The following is a 16,233-nucleotide window of genomic DNA, read 5'->3' as shown; positions in this document are numbered from 1 at the left end:
GGCCGTGGTTTATAAGATCTTTCCCACCAAATCTTTTTTCTTCTCTTTTTCTCTGTTCTGTAAAAAAAGGGAAAAATGAGACTTACTTCTGTGGCCAACCTCAGTTGTTCTTCTGGTCCCAGCGTCCTCCGTCTCTTTAGTGGCGGTCCAGCTGTTCTCACAGAGGGACGGGATGGACATCCTGGTCCAAACATAAAAAGTTGCACTCATTTCCTTTACATGACTGATGTTTATAAGCACTTTAAACATCTGTGGAACTGATCTAAACCTACTGTGGACTTGGTCTGTATGAGTAACAACCTGGATTAAGACTGAGTTCATCATAAAACTCAAAAGTTTTATCCTAGAAAAGTTCACATGTTGAAGATTATCTGATAGAAACTAAAAATTCAGTCAAATGTTTCTAGTTTCTACTGAAGGCCTAAAAGAACTCTGTGCTCTATAAGGATAATTTACTATGATAATAAGACCAATAAAACCTTTTACAGATTTGATTGAGCAGCTTCTCTTTGACAATAACATTCTGTCCGTTACTTTAGATATAATTATTTACCTGATGTTCAGCAAACTGTGGTGGAACCGCTGAAGGAGAGCTTTAATCCAGACAGGGTGGATGTTCCTCTTCTGTAGCTGGTTGAACAGCATGTCCACATGAGGCGTCCTCACAAAGCCCCCAGCCTCTCTGCTAGTTTGGTTGTCAAAGTTTCAGAGTCTCTGATGGTCTGGAAACACTTCAGCAGGTCGTCTTTGTGCTCGTACACAGTGTTCACAGCGCGGCTGTGGAAGTTCCAGCGTGTTGCCGAGGCTCAAGGCAGTCTATGAGAAACCACCTGATCCAGAACCGCGGTTCTCTTTGGTGACCTGGAGAAGAATCCAGCGAGGTCGGAAAGAAACGTGCCGGTCCTGGGCATGTGGGATGTTGCCTGCTGCGTGATTAGGTTCAGCTGATGTGCGTCGCAGTGGACGGTGTGTTACCTCTGGAGGACGGTGTGTAACCTCTGGAGGACGGTGTGTAACCTCTGGAGGACGGTGTGTAGCCTCTGGAGGATGGTGTGTAACCTCTGGAGGACGGTGTGTTACCTCTGGAGGACGGTGTGTAACCTCTGGAGGACGGTGTGTAGCCTCTGGAGGATGGTGTGTAACCTCTGGAGGACGGTGTGTAACCTCTGGAGGACGGTGTGTAACCTCTGGAGGACGGTGTGTAGCCTCTGGAGGACGGTGTGTAGCCTCTGGAGGACGGTGTGTAACCTCTGGAGGATGGTGTGTAACCTCTGGAGGACGGTGTGTAGCCTCTGGAGGATGGTGTGTATCCTCTGGAGGACGGTGTGTAACCTCTGGAGGATGGTGTGTAACCTCTGGAGGACGGTGTGTAGCCTCTGGAGGACGGTGTGTAGCCTCTGGAGGACGGTGTGTAGCCTCTGGAGGACGGTGTGTAACCTCTGGAGGATGGTGTGTAACCTCTGGAGGACGGTGTGTAACCTCTGGAGGACGGTGTGTAGCCTCTGGAGGACGGTGTGTAACCTCTGGAGGACGGTGTGTAACCTCTGGAGGATGGTGTGTAACCTCTGGAGGACGGTGTGTAGCCTCTGGAGGACGGTGTGTAACCTCTGGAGGACGGTGTGTAGCCTCTGGAGGACGGTGTGTAGCCTCTGGAGGACGGTGTGTAGCCTCTGGAGGACGGTGTGTAACCTCTGGAGGACGGTGTGTAGCCTCTGGAGGACGGTGTGTAACCTCTGGAGAGTCAGGGACTGTCCAGTCCCAGTAACAGACCAAGAGTAACACCCAGAGTAACACACCCAGAGTAACACACCCAGAGTAACACACCCAGAATAACACACCCAGAGTAACACACCCAGAATAACACACCCAGAGGAACACACCCAGAATGACACACCCAGAATAACACACCCAGAGTAACACACCCAGAGTAACACACCCAGAGGAACACACCCAGAATGACACACCCAGAGTGACACACCCAGAATAACACACCCAGAGTGACACACCCAGAGTGACACACCCAGAATAACACACCCAGAGGAACACACCCAGAGGAACACACCCAGAGGAACACACCCAGAATGACACACCCAGAATAACACACCCAGAGGAACACACCCAGAATGACACACCCAGAATAACACACCCAGAGTGACACACCCAGAATAACACACCCAGAATAACACACCTAGAGTGACACACCCAGAATAACACACCCAGAGTGACACACCCAGAATGACACACCCAGAATAACACACCCAGAGTGACACACCCAGAATAACACACCCAGAATAACACACCCAGAGTGACACACCCAGAATGACACACCCAGAGTGACACACCCAGAGTGACACACCCAGAATGACACACCCAGAATGACACACCCAGAGTGACACACCCAGAGTGACACACCCAGAGGGACACACCCAGAGGGACACACCCAGAGGGACACACCCAGAGTAACACACCCAGAGTGACACCCAGAGTAACACACCCAGAGTGACACACCCAGAGTGACACACCCAGAATAACACACCCAGAGTGACACACCCAGAATAACACACCCAGAGTGACACCCAGAGTAACACACCCAGAATGACACACCCAGAGTGACACACCCAGAGAGACACACCCAGAATAACACACCCAGAGTGACACACCTAGAGTAACACACCCAGAGTGACACACCCAGAATAACACACCCAGAGTGACACACCCAGAATAACACACCCAGAGTGACACACCTAGAGTAACACACCTAGAGTAACACACCCAGAGGGACACACCCAGAGTAACACACCCAGAGTGACACACCCAGAGTGACACACCCAGAGTGACACACCCAGAATAACACACCCAGAGTGACACACCCAGAATAACACACCCAGAGTGACACACCCAGAATAACACACCCAGAGTGACACCCAGAGTAACACACCCAGAATGACACACCCAGAGTGACACACCCAGAGAGACACACCCAGAATAACACACCCAGAGTGACACACCTAGAGTAACACACCCAGAGTGACACACCCAGAATAACACACCCAGAGTGACACACCCAGAATAACACACCCAGAGTGACACACCTAGAGTAACACACCCAGAGTGACACACCCAGAATAACACACCCAGAGTGACACACCTAGAGTAACACACCCAGAGTGACACACCCAGAATAACACACCCAGAGTGACACACCCAGAATAACACACCCAGAGTGACACACCCCGAGTGACACACCCAGAATGACACACCCAGAGTGACACACCCAGAGTGACACACCCAGAATGACACACCCAGAGTGACACACCCAGAATAACACACCCAGAGTGACACACCCAGAATAACACACCCAGAGTGACACACCCAGAGTGACACACCCAGAGTGACACCCAGAGTAACACACCCAGAATGACACACCCAGAGTGACACACCCAGAGTGACACACCTAGAGTAACACACCCAGAGTAACACACCTAGAGTGACACACCCAGAGTAACACACCCAGAATAACACACAGGGACAGTCCCTGATTGTTGCATTGCTGATTTGGACCAGGTGTTCCTATCCTTCAGAGCAGTCCTAGACCGGTACAACAGACTGCTGAACCTGGACCGTGCCAGAAAGGAGCCTTTGGTGGTGCGTTGGAGGAACTATTGGATTGGCTTGAGGAACAGGTACGCTTCTGTACCGAACATCTTTATTTAGTATGTTTTTATCTCCATGGTTCAGATTTATTAGAGACCAAAGGCCTCTGGACCCCTTGTTGTTATTTTTTAGTATTTTTAAAATAGCCGAGCGTTTTTGGGGACCTGAACATCCCTCTATACTCGGGACATTTTGAATACCCCCCCCCCCCCCAGAAAGGGGACCTGCATGCAGGTCATAAGAGCTGCTGGTAATTCAGATGTGTGGAGCAGAGGTGGACTTTCTGGACCAGCAGGTCTTTGGGGACCAGGAGACTTCCTGGTTGACAGGTGTTCAAATATTTATTTACAGCAGTAACATAAATTAAACATCTAAAAACGATCCGATTTTCTTTCTGGATTAGTTTACTTTCCGATTCTGAGCCCCAGTGGACGACGGCTCCTGACCGTCGTCCCTCAGAGGGCGACGCGGCGCCGTGCGTTCCGGTCCGGATTTGCTCTGGAAGTACCGATCACATGACCACTGATCGACCTTTCATTCCCACTTTAATGAGATCTGCTTGAATCCATATTAAACCTTCAAAAAGCTGCAGCAGGGCAGGAGAACCAGAGACCAGATTCCACCGAGGTCCACACTGGAACCAGGACCAGATTCTACCGAGGTCCACACTGGAACCAGGACCAGATTCCACCGAGGTCCACACTGGAACCAGGACCAGATTCCACCGAGGTCCACACTGGAACCAGGACCAGATTCCACCGAGGTCCACACTGGAACCAGGGCCAGATTCCACCGCGGTCCACACTGGAACCAGGACCAGATTCCACCGAGGTCCACACTGGAACCAGGACCAGATGCCACCGAGGTCCACACTGGAACCAGGACCAGATTCCACCGAGGTCCACACTGGAACCAGGACCAGATTCCACCGAGGTCCACACTGGAACCAGGACCAGATTCCACCGCGGTCCACACTGGAACCAGGGCCAGATTCCACCGCGGTCCACACTGGAGCCAGGACCAGATCCCACCGCGGTCCACACTGGAACCAGGACCAGATCCCACCGCGGTCCACACTGGAACCAGGACCAGATTCCACCGCGGTCCACACTGGAACCAGGGCCAGATTCCACCGCGGTCCACACTGGAACCAGGGCCAGATTCCACCGCGGTCCACACTGGAACCAGGGCCAGATTCCACCACGGTCCACACTGGAACCAGGGCCAGATTCCACCGCAGTCCACACTGGAACCAGGGCCAGATTCCACCGCGGTCCACACTGGAACCAGGGCCAGATTCCACCACGGTCCACACTGGAACCAGGGCCAGATTCCACCGAGGTCCACACTGGAACCAGGACCAGATTCCACCGAGGTCCACACTGGAACCAGGACCAGATTCCACCGCGGTCCACACTGGAACCAGGGCCAGATTCCACCGCGGTCCACACTGGAACCAGGACCAGATTCCACCGCGGTCCACACTGGAACCAGGGCCAGATTCCACCGCGGTCCACACTGGAACCAGGACCAGATTCCACCGCAGTCCACACTGGAACCAGGGCCAGATTCCACCGCGGTCCACACTGGAACCAGGGCCAAATTCCACCGCGGTCCACACTGGAACCAGGGCCAGATTCCACCGCGGTCCACACTGGAACCAGGGCCAGATTCCACCGAGGTCCACACTGGAACCAGGACCAGATTCCACCACGGTCCATACTGGAGCCAGGACCAGATCCCACCGAGGTCCACACTGGAACCAGGACCAGATTCCACCGAGGTCCACACTGGAACCAGGACCAGATCCCACCGAGGTCCACACTGGAACCAGGACCAGATCCCACCGAGGTCCACACTGGAACCAGGACCAGATCCCACCGAGGTCCACACTGGAACCAGGACCAGATTCCACCGCGGTCCACACTGGAACCAGGACCAGATTCCACCGCGGTCCACACTGGAACCAGGACCAGATTCCACCGCGGTCCACACTGGAACCAGGGCCAGATTCCACCGCGGTCCACACTGGAGCCAGGACCAGATCCCACCGAGGTCCACACTGGAACCAGGACCAGATTCCACCGAGGTCCACACTGGAACCAGGACCAGATCCCACCGAGGTCCACACTGGAACCAGGACCAGATCCCACCGAGGTCCACACTGGAACCAGGACCAGATCCCACCGAGGTCCACACTGGAACCAGGACCAGATTCCACCGAGGTCCACACTGGAACCAGGACCAGATCCCACCGCGGTCTACAATGGAACCAGGACCAGATCCCACCGCGGTCTACAATGGAACCAGGACATGTTCTGAACTAGAACCAGGTCTTCCAATAGCTGGCCGGTTCTGAGGTTCTGCCTGGACAACTGGACTCGCAGCCGGCAAGCAGGGCCCGCCACCTCCCGGGAAAACACCAAGTTATTGATCTTCAGAATACAGGTAATTATTACAGTTTGGATCAGAACCAACGCCAAGAACCAGAGACGGTCTGATGGACGTAAACGTCTCAATGACACCCCTCGTCCATCTTCATCAAAGGACGGTGATCTCCTCATTCTCATCCTTCTTCTGCTGTCCTTCTGGTGTCTGCAGAAAAAAAATGGATCAGAACCTCAGAGTCCACCTTCATCCTCCTCATCATCACAGCATGTGGGAGAGAAAAGAGTTCCAGGATGAAAACCCAGACCCGGAACCTGGGCCCGGTAAAACGGACCTGGCTACAACTGGACCTTAAGATAACAAAACTGCACCCAGGTAGAACCAGATCCAAACCTGACTGAGACTTTGTAGAACTGGACCAGCTAGAAGAGGACCCTAATAAAACCCAGTCCATATAAACCCAGGCCCTGATAAAACTGGACCAGCTAGAAGAGGACCCTAATAAAACCCGGTCCATATAAACCCAGGCCCTGATGAAACTGGACCAGCTAGAAGAGGACCCTAATAAAACCCGGTCCATATAAACCCAGGCCCTGATAAAACTGGACCAGCTAGAAGAGGACCCTAATAAAACCCAGTCCATATAAACCCAGGCCCTGATGAAACTGGACCAGCTAGAAGAGGACCCTAATAAAACCCGGTCCATATAAACCCAGGCCCTGATGAAACTGGACCAGCTAGAAGAGGACCCTAATAAAACCCGGTCCATATAAACCCAGGCCCTGATAAAACTGGACCAGCTAGAAGAGGACCCTAATAAAACCCGGTCCATATAAACCCAGGCCCTGATAAAACTGGACCAGCTAGAAGAGGACCCTAATAAAACCCGGTCCATATAAACCCAGGCCCTGATAAAACTGGACCAGCTAGAAGAGGACCCTAATAAAACCCGGTCCATATAAACCCAGGCCCTGATAAAACTGGACCAGCTAGAAGAGGACCCTAATAAAACCCGGTCCATATAAACCCAGGCCCTGATAAAACTGGACCAGCTAGAAGAGGACCTGACTGCAGATGTGCTGGCTCACCAGGAACAGCAGGGTGTGGTGGATGATGAACTCTTTCGTGAGTCCGATCAGGTCCTGGTTCATGGCCTGGAACAGAGACGGAACCAGAACCACAGCCAGGTTGTGAGCCGACATCTTGTTTACCTGAGAGAATACCTGGATCCTGAAACAAAGGGGGCGGAGTCAGTGGACAGGTGGTTTCCACACTGAATATTGGTGTGTAAATCATGTGTGTGCGTTACATGTAGAAGTGTCCAAACAGAGCATTCAGCGTGGCTCTGTTGTCATCAGGAAGTTGCCGTAGCAACCGTCTGTATTCCTTAAACCTGCCGCGTTCGTCTGGAATCACTGAGAGAAAAGACGAAACATCTAGAGCATCTGGAACATCTAGAACATCTAGAACATCTGGATGTTCTAGAACACCTAGAACATCTAGAACGTCTAGAACGTCTATAACATCTAGAAAATCTGGAAGATCTGGATTTTTTTAGAACATCTAGAACATCTGGAACATCTGGATGTTCTAGAACATCTAGAACATCTGGAACATCTGGAACATCTAGAACGTCTAGAACATCTGGATGTTCTAGAACATCTAGAACATCTGGAACATTTGTATGTCATAGAACGTCTAAAACATCTAAAACATCTGGAACATCTGGATGTTATAGAATGTTTAGAACATCTAGAACATCTGAAACGTCTAGAACATCTAGAACATCTAGAACATCTGGAACATCTAGAACGTCTAGAACATCTGGAACATCTGGAACATCTAGAACATCTAGAACGTCTAGAACATCTGGATGTTCTAGAACATCTAGAACATCTGGAACATCTAGAACATCTGGAACATCTAGAACGTCTAGAACATCTGGATGTTCTAGAACATCTAGAACATCTGGAACATTTGTATGTCATAGAATGTCTAAAACATCTAAAACATCTGGAACATCTGGATGTCATAGAATGTCTAAAACATCTAAAACATCTGGAACATCTGGATGTCATAGAATGTCTAAAACATCTAAAACATCTGGAACATCTGGATGTCATAGAATGTCTAAAACATCTAAAACATCTGGAACATCTGGATGTTATAGAATGTTTAGAACATCTAGAACATCTGAAACGTCTAGAACATCTAGAACATCTAGATCAGGCCTATTCTGCTCGGTCCCAGGAGGGCTGCAGCTCTGCAGGTGTTCAGTGTGTCCCTGCTCCAACACGCTTGTTGTTATGCAGAACTTCATTTCCTGTTGGATCCGTTTCATTTGGGTCAGGGCTGTGGCCCTCAGGGAACTGAGTTGAAAAGCCCTGATTTAGAACATCTATAACATTTGCTTGTAGTGTCATGTTCTCGTTACATGTTACCATACAAGACAGAAGGGCTGATCTTACCTGCGGCCTGCAGCCACTGCCGTCGCTCTCTGTCGGGAATCAGACTCGGCTGCCGGCGGACATACTGTTTAAGGGCGGAGCCAGCATCCAACACGCCCTGCTCATCCTTCTCCAGAGGGGCGGAGTTTGGTGATGTCATCAGGGCGTCCACCAGTTGGCTGACTTTGGAAACAAGGCCACAGCGCCGGTACACGCCCTCCACCTTCAGACCTGACAGAAAAATCCTGTGAGCTCCTCCCACTCTTGTTTCCTTGAAAACAAGCTGCTCCAGTCTAATTGGTTTGAGTGTTTCATGCTGTTCATGTTCTGGTTCTTGTATGATTCCAGTTCACCCAGTAGTAGTCTGGATCCAGTGGAGTCAGTTTGGTTCTGGTCTAATACTAACTGGTTTATTACTAACCCATCACTGGTCAGAGGCCAGTCAGGAACAGGTTTATAACTAGTCACGAATGGTTGATAAGTGATTAACCTTCATCCTGCAAAACAGAGCAAATCCCCATGGACTCCCATGTTAAAAAGACCAACTTTACAGCAGAAATAAACACGTTTACAGCAGGAATAAACATGTTTACAGCAAAAAATAAACATGTTTACAGCAGAAAAAAACATGTTTACAGCAGAAAAAAACATGTTTACAGCAGAAATAAACACGTTTACAGCCTGGTACAAAAATCCATGTTAGGTTTAATAGGTCAGGTTTACCTTCATGACAACTGTGGGGGGAGTGAATTTTTTTCTAACTCGCCCGTTTAAAAGTAATTTAATCTCGAAGTTCAGCATTTTTAGGGGCGTGTCCATTTGATTGACAGGTGCCCGATCCCCCGCTTCAAGTCAGAACGTAGAACAACCGCGGTTTTTAGCCAGTTAACGTGACTCAGTTTCAGCCCGCTTACCTCCATTAGCTGGTTAGCTCTTGTTCTCTCCAGGTTAGCTCGGTTAGCGCTTAGCTACAGAAAGCTCGATGTCAATCATCCACCATGACGCTCTCAGCCCCCCTCTCAGCTCCACCTCTTTGCCCATATTTGTATTTTCCGGGCGAGACGACACGCATACCACCCAGGAACTGCCCACCGAGCTTCAGTTCAGCTCTTCAGAAACCTATGGTGTGATGTCACAGAGGCTCCACCCACCTTTTTACATACAGTCTGTCAGTGAAACTCACCGTAGGTGGTGATGTGCGAGATGCAGCGTTCGATGGCCGGCGGTACAAAACCTCTAAACCCTTCATCAATCATCGGGTACAGAGACTGATGAGAGTTCTGATTGGCTGCCGGAGGTCGCTGTGAAGCTGGGTTCTGATTGGTTTGAGCTTTCTGCAGGTGGCTAAACCAGGTGTGACAGCTGTGGTGCTCTTCAAAGTGAAATGACAGACTCCTGAAAAAAGAAGCAGGATGAAGGCTTGGCCAATCAGGAAGCAGCGAGCCTGAAATGTGTCCTGACATGCATCTCACCTGTCTGTTGTTACCATGGTGATGATGTTTTCTGATTGATCCATTTCTGAAAGAGGAAATTATACTGGTTCTGGTTGGTGGCCACTTTGGCTTTAAAGTTGCTTTTGTTTGTTTCTCCAGCTGTTCAGATGTTTATTAAAATAGTGAACCTGACTCAGCATGTTTTCATGTCAATAGATCATCAGCTGTACACAGCTGGATGTCGTCTGCATACAAGTACACATCAGCTGTACACAGCTGGATGTCGTCTGCATACAAGTACACATCAGCTGTACACAGCTGGATGTCGTCTGCATACAAGTACACATCAGCTGTACACAGCTGGATGTCGTCTGCATACAAGTACACATCAGCTGTACACAGCTGGATGTCGTCTGCATACAAGTACACATCAGCTGTACACAGCTGGATGTCGTCTGCATACAAGTACACATCAGCTGTACACAGCTGGATGTCGTCTGCATACAAGTACACATCAGCTGTACACAGCTGGATGTCGTCTGCATACAAGTACACATCAGCTGAACGAACATTGAGACCTTCTTTAGTTGGTAATTTATTCGTTAGTTTGTGTTCACCAGTGAGACAAACAGATGAAAATTCTCTGCATCTTAATTTCTCCTCATTAAATCTTATTGAATTCAGTGTGAAGCTCATTTTAATTGTTTTAATTAGATTTTCTTCACATCAACACTTCTGAAACATCAATGCTTGTAACAGGCTGTAGATGAGAAAAGAAAGCATTACCATAGTGACTGAGCATGCTCAGTTCGATGCTCAGAGCCTGCATAGAGTGTCTGTTGACAGGATGGACACTGACTCCATCTTCCCACAGTAGCAACCAGGCGTCCGACTGGTTTGAGGCTTCTCCCACTTCAACTGCACACACTCTACTGACAGCTGAAGCCCCACCTACTTCTGCATAGGACACACCCCCTGGAAGAACCACCTGAGAACAGAGTCTGATTAGAGAGCAGATCTGTGGTGATGTGGGGTCCTATTGGTTTGTATCTGTTTGGATCTGTTGATAAAACCAGAACATTTACCTTCAGGATGTGGACCAGGTGATTCATCAACGTCTCTTTGTTGTCGGCGTCACAGACCAGCTGATCGTTGAGCGTCACCATCTCAAACTGGTAAAGCTTGCTGGAAAAATGAGGGAATTAAATGCAAGAGGAGCTCCTGTTGAGCCTTACGTAGACTACATCCACATAGAACTGGTTTTGGTATTAAAAAATCTGTAATTCTAACCAAAATCATAAGAATCCACATCAACCACGAAAAATATATCTGCTGGACCTGAAGGTGGCGCTCTAACACTGCCAGAAAATACACTGAGCATGCTCAGTAGCTTCTGCTGATTCTGACACAGCTCATGCACATAATCTTTGTTTAGAACCTGGTTCTTCTGGTTCTTCTGGTCCTTCAGGCGGTCTGAACACGATGCAGAACCTGGCGGGTTGGCTGATGTCGTGGAATTTATCCGATTAGAAATAAATCTATAAATCAACTGTTTTCTGTTCAATTTATTGATCATGTACAGATGTTGCGGGCGAGAGGTCTGGAGAGCTCTGCCCTGCTCAGAGTGCTACAGAGTTCTTTAAGCAGACACAAACAACCCTTGCCAGGCAGCACTAGTCAAAACAACTGCTAGCTTGGAGATAACAACAGTCAAAGCTGAAACAGGCCTTGAACAGAACACTTAGTTTTATGCAGGAATCTACTAAAGCAAGCTTACTGAACTACTCTAACTATGCAGAATATATATCTTAATATAACTTAATAAATGCCCTGCGATGGACTGGCGAGCTGTCCAGGGTGTACCCTGCCTGTCGCCCAAAGCCAGCTGGGATAGGCTCCAGCTTCCCCGCAACCCTGAATTGGATTAAGCGGTTCAGAAAATGAATGAATGAATGAATGAACTTAATAAATGAGTAACATATTAAAACTACACTATATGCATAATTCCACCATAGCTGACTAACTGGTTAGCTTATAGGTTGGTTAAGTAATTGATTGGTTTAATTACTTGGTTGGATTATCATTTGATTGGCTGAAATGGTTGATTGGTTTAATAGATGGGCAAATTATTTGGTTTTAATAGGTTGGTTCATTTTAATCGTTGTCCTACATGGCTGTTTGTTAGGTTGGTTGGTTATTTAGTTGGTTGAATAATTGTTGGTTGGTTTACTTGGTTTAAGTTTCAACAGGTTGAATTAATTTTCATTCGTAATTTTAGATATTTAGTTGTTTTGTTGAGCAAATAGGTACAAGGTCAGTAGTTTGGTTGGTTAAATGGCTGGTTGGTTATTTAGTGACTGTTGTTTGGGTGATGGTTGGTTGGTTAGTTGTTGGTTATAAAGTTTGAATGGATTACATTTTTGTAATTCTCCTGATTATTTGTACTCTGTGTTATTGATAGAAGCCATTGATCAGCCTGGTTCCAGCCTCAGTGGTAAAGCTTTAGTACAACTAACTTACCCATCTTTGAGGAAGATGGACAAAACCTCTCGTAGGTCGAGGACGTCGCAGGCTGCTGAGTCATTTTCCAGCGAGAAGAGAAAACGATCTTCCTCCAGTTTACCATGAAGCTCCTCCTCCTCTTTCTCAACTGGATGCAGAGGTGAGACATGCACATTTAAATTCAGAGATATGTAAAGACCAGTTAATGGTGATCTGATTGGTTATTGTATGTTTAGGTTGTGGAACCAGAAACAACCATCAGATTTAGTCTTTTAGAGAAAGTCAAAGTCAAAGAGAAAATACATTAAAACTGTAGATTTGGAACAGATTTGACCTTGTCTGGCCAAGTTTAGTTCTGGTTTGGGCCAGAATAGGTCAGGTTCAGGTAATGTTCAGGTCGTTTTCGGGTAATGTTCGGGTCGTGTTCGGGTCTTGCTCGGGTCGTGTTTAGGTCGTGTTTAGGTTGTGTTCGGATCATGTTCTGGACGTGTTCGGGTCATGTTCTGGTCGTGTTTAGGTCATGTTCAGGTCGTGTTCTGGTTGTGTTCAGGTCGTGTTCGGGTTGTGTTCAGGTAATGTTCAGGTCATGTTCGGGTCATGTTCGGGTTGTGTTCAGGTCGTGTTCGGGTTGTGTTCAGGTAATGTTCAGGTCATGTTCGGGTTGTGTTCAGGTCGTGTTCGGGTTGTGTTCAGGTAATGTTCGGGTCATGTTCGGGTTGTGTTCTGGTTGTGTTCAGGTAATGTTCAGGTCATGTTCGGGTCATGTTCGGGTTGTGTTCAGGTCGTGTTCGGGTTGTGTTCAGGTAATGTTCAGGTCATGTTCGGGTTGTGTTCAGGTAATGTTCAGGTCATGTTCGGGTCATGTTCGGGTTGTGTTCAGGTCGTGTTCGGGTTGTGTTCAGGTAATGTTCAGGTCATGTTCGGGTTGTGTTCAGGTCGTGTTCGGGTTGTGTTCAGGTAATGTTCGGGTCATGTTCGGGTTGTGTTCTGGTTGTGTTCAGGTAATGTTCAGGTCATGTTCGGGTCATGTTCGGGTTGTGTTCAGGTCGTGTTCGGGTTGTGTTCAGGTAATGTTCAGGTCATGTTCGGGTTGTGTTCAGGTAATGTTCAGGTCATGTTCGGGTCATGTTCGGGTTGTGTTCAGGTCGTGTTCGGGTTGTGTTCAGGTAATGTTCAGGTCATGTTCGGGTCATGTTCGGGTTGTGTTCAGGTCGTGTTCGGGTTGTGTTCAGGTAATGTTCAGGTCATGTTCGGGTCATGTTCGGGTTGTGTTCAGGTCGTGTTCGGGTTGTGTTCAGGTAATGTTCAGGTCGTGTTCGGGTTGTGTTCAGGTAATGTTCAGGTCATGTTCGGGTCATGTTCGGGTTGTGTTCAGGTCGTGTTCGGGTTGTGTTCAGGTAATGTTCAGGTCATGTTCGGGTTGTGTTCAGGTCGTGTTCGGGTTGTGTTCAGGTAATGTTCAGGTCTGGTTCGGGTCATGTTCGGGTTGTGTTCAGGTCGTGTTCGGGTTGTGTTCAGGTAATGTTCAGGTCATGTTCGGGTTGTGTTCAGGTCGTGTTCGGGTTGTGTTCAGGTCGTGTTCGGGTTGTGTTCAGGTAATGTTCAGGTCGTGTTCGGGTTGTGTTCAGGTTGTGTTTGGATCATGTTCTGGATGTGTTCGGGTCATGTTCTGGTCGTATTTAGGTCATGTTTGGGTTGTGTTCAGGTCACGTTCGGGCATGTTCGGGTTGTGTTCGGGTAATGTTTAGATTGCGTTCGGGTCATGTTCTGGTCGTGTTCAGGTTGTGCTCGGGTAATGTTTGGGTCATGTTCAGGTCATGTTCGGGTAATGTCCAGGTCGTGTTCGGGTTGTGTTCAGGTAATGTTCAGATCGTGTTCGGGTCGTGCTTAGGTTGTGTTCGGGGTCATGTTCGGGTCATGTTCGGGTAATGTTCTGGTTGTGTTTAGGTCGTTTTCAGGTCGTCTTTAGATCATGTTCTGGTCGCGTTCAGGTCGTGTTCAGGTCGTGCCTAGGTTGTGTTCGGGTCATGTTCGGGTAATGTACAGGTCATGTACGGGTCATGTTTGGGTCGTGTTCAGGTCGTGTTCGGATTATGTTCTGGTCGCGTTTAGGTCGTGTTCGGGTCATGTTCAGGTCGTGTTCAGGTCGTGCTTAGGTTGTGTTCGGGTCATGTTAGGGTAATGTTCAGTTCCCTTTTCAGGTCGTGTTCAGGTAATGTTCAAATCGTGTTCAGGTCGTGTTTAGGTCATGTTCTGGTCGTGTTTAGGTCATGTTCGGGTCGTGTTTAGGTCATGTTCGGGTCGTGCTTAGGTTGTGTTCGGGTCATGTTAGGGTAATGTTCAGTTCCCTTTTCAGGTCGTGTTCAGGTAATGTTCAAATCGTGTTCAGGTCGTGTTTGGATCATGTTCTGGTCGTGTTCGGATCATGTTCTGGTCGCGTTTAGGTCGTGTTCGGGTCGTATTATGGTCGTGTTCGGGTCATGTTCAGGTAATGTTCTGGTCACGTTTAAGTCGTGTTCAGGTCGTGCTTAGTTTGTGTTCGGGTCATGTTCGGGTCATGTTCAGGTCGTGTTCAGGTCGTGCTTAGGTTGTGTTCGGGTCATGTTCGGGTCATGTTCTGGTCGTGTTTAGGTCATGTTCGGGTCGTGCTTAGGTTGTGTTCGGGTCATGTTAGGGTAATGTTCAGTTCCCTTTTCAGGTCGTGTTCGGGTCATGTTCAGGTCATGTTTAGATTGTGTTTGGGTCGTGTTCGGATCATGTTCTGGTCGCGTTTAGGTCGTGTTCGGGTCGTGTTCGGGTCATGTTCAGGTAATGTTCTGGTCACGTTTAGGTCGTGTTTAAGTCGTGTTCAGGTCGTGCTTAGTTTGTGTTCGGGTCGTGCTTAGTTTGTGTTCGGGTCATGTTTAGGTCGTGTTCGGGTTGTGTTCGGTTGGTGTTCGGGTCATGTTCAGGTCATGTTTAGATTGTGTTTAGGTCGTGTTCGGGTCATGTTCCGGTCGTGTTCAGGTCGTGTTCAGGTCGTGTTCGGGTCGTGTTATGGTCGTGTTATGGTCGTGTTATGGTCGTGTTATGGTCGTGTTCGGGTCGTGTTCGGGTCATGTTCAGGTAATGTTCTGGTCACGTTTAGGTCGTGTTTAAGTCGTGTTCAGGTCGTGCTTAGTTTGTGTTCGGGTCATGTTTAGGTCGTGTTCGGGTTGTGTTCGGTTGGTGTTCGGGTCGTGTTCAGGTCGTGTCCGGGTCATGTTTAGGTCGTGTCTGGGTCATGTTCGGGTCATGTTTAGGTCGTGTCTGGGTCATGTTCGGGTCATGTTCCGGTCATGTTCAGGTCATTTTCATGTAATATTCTGGTCGTGTTCAGGTCGTGTTTGGGTAATGTTCAGGTTGTGTTCGGGTCATGTTCTGGTCAAATTCGGGTAGTGTTCTTTTGGTGTTTAGGTCATGTTCCGTTTGTGTTTGGGTCATTTTCTGGTCATGTCCAGGTCGCGTTCTGGTTGTGTTCTGCTCGTGTTCAGGTCGTGTTCTGGTCGTGTTCTGCTCGTGTTCAGGTCGTGTTCTGGTCGTGTTCTGGTCATCGCAGCCTAAGTGGGTTACAGACATACCTGAAGGAGCAGAGTCAATTCTCCATTTGGCTGACAGGGGCTGGTGAGGTGGGATCTCTGGGAAGAAGCAGCACAAAAGCCGGTGAACATGTGTGGTACCTTTCTGCGTGTGAGTGTGTGTGTGTTACCTGTGTGTGTGTGTGTGTGTGTGTTACCTGTGTGTGTGTGTGTGTGTGTGTGTGTGCGCTACGTCTGCTTGTTACCTATGTA

General features: G+C 48.6%; 1 protein-coding gene across 1 annotated transcript in view; it reads right to left on the bottom strand.

Annotated features, from left to right (window-relative positions):
• Nucleotides 1-7,094: 7,094 nt before the first annotated feature.
• Nucleotides 7,095-16,233, bottom strand: part of LOC306761386 (arf-GAP with Rho-GAP domain, ANK repeat and PH domain-containing protein 1) — a gene marked incomplete at both ends in the record, with an annotated part of 110,553 nt that continues 101,414 nt past the window's right edge. Inside the window, 10 exons of the mRNA XM_079247509.1 lie at nt 7,095-7,272; nt 7,352-7,457; nt 8,511-8,720; nt 9,673-9,884; nt 9,962-10,007; nt 10,709-10,910; nt 11,008-11,107; nt 12,443-12,572; nt 16,024-16,080; nt 16,227-16,233. The exon at nt 16,227-16,233 is cut by the window's right edge and continues 93 nt beyond it. Of these exons, the coding sequence (XP_079103635.1) occupies nt 7,095-7,272; nt 7,352-7,457; nt 8,511-8,720; nt 9,673-9,884; nt 9,962-10,007; nt 10,709-10,910; nt 11,008-11,107; nt 12,443-12,572; nt 16,024-16,080; nt 16,227-16,233 (1,248 nt within the window). The remainder of the gene's footprint in view (nt 7,273-7,351; nt 7,458-8,510; nt 8,721-9,672; nt 9,885-9,961; nt 10,008-10,708; nt 10,911-11,007; nt 11,108-12,442; nt 12,573-16,023; nt 16,081-16,226) is intronic.

This window comes from Telmatherina bonti (genome assembly GCF_933228915.1).
Source record: "Telmatherina bonti genome assembly, chromosome: 10".
Classification (NCBI taxonomy): domain Eukaryota; kingdom Metazoa; phylum Chordata; class Actinopteri; order Atheriniformes; family Telmatherinidae; genus Telmatherina; species Telmatherina bonti.
Note: the sequence above shows the minus strand (reverse complement) of the source record. Positions and strands in the feature narration are given on the sequence as shown.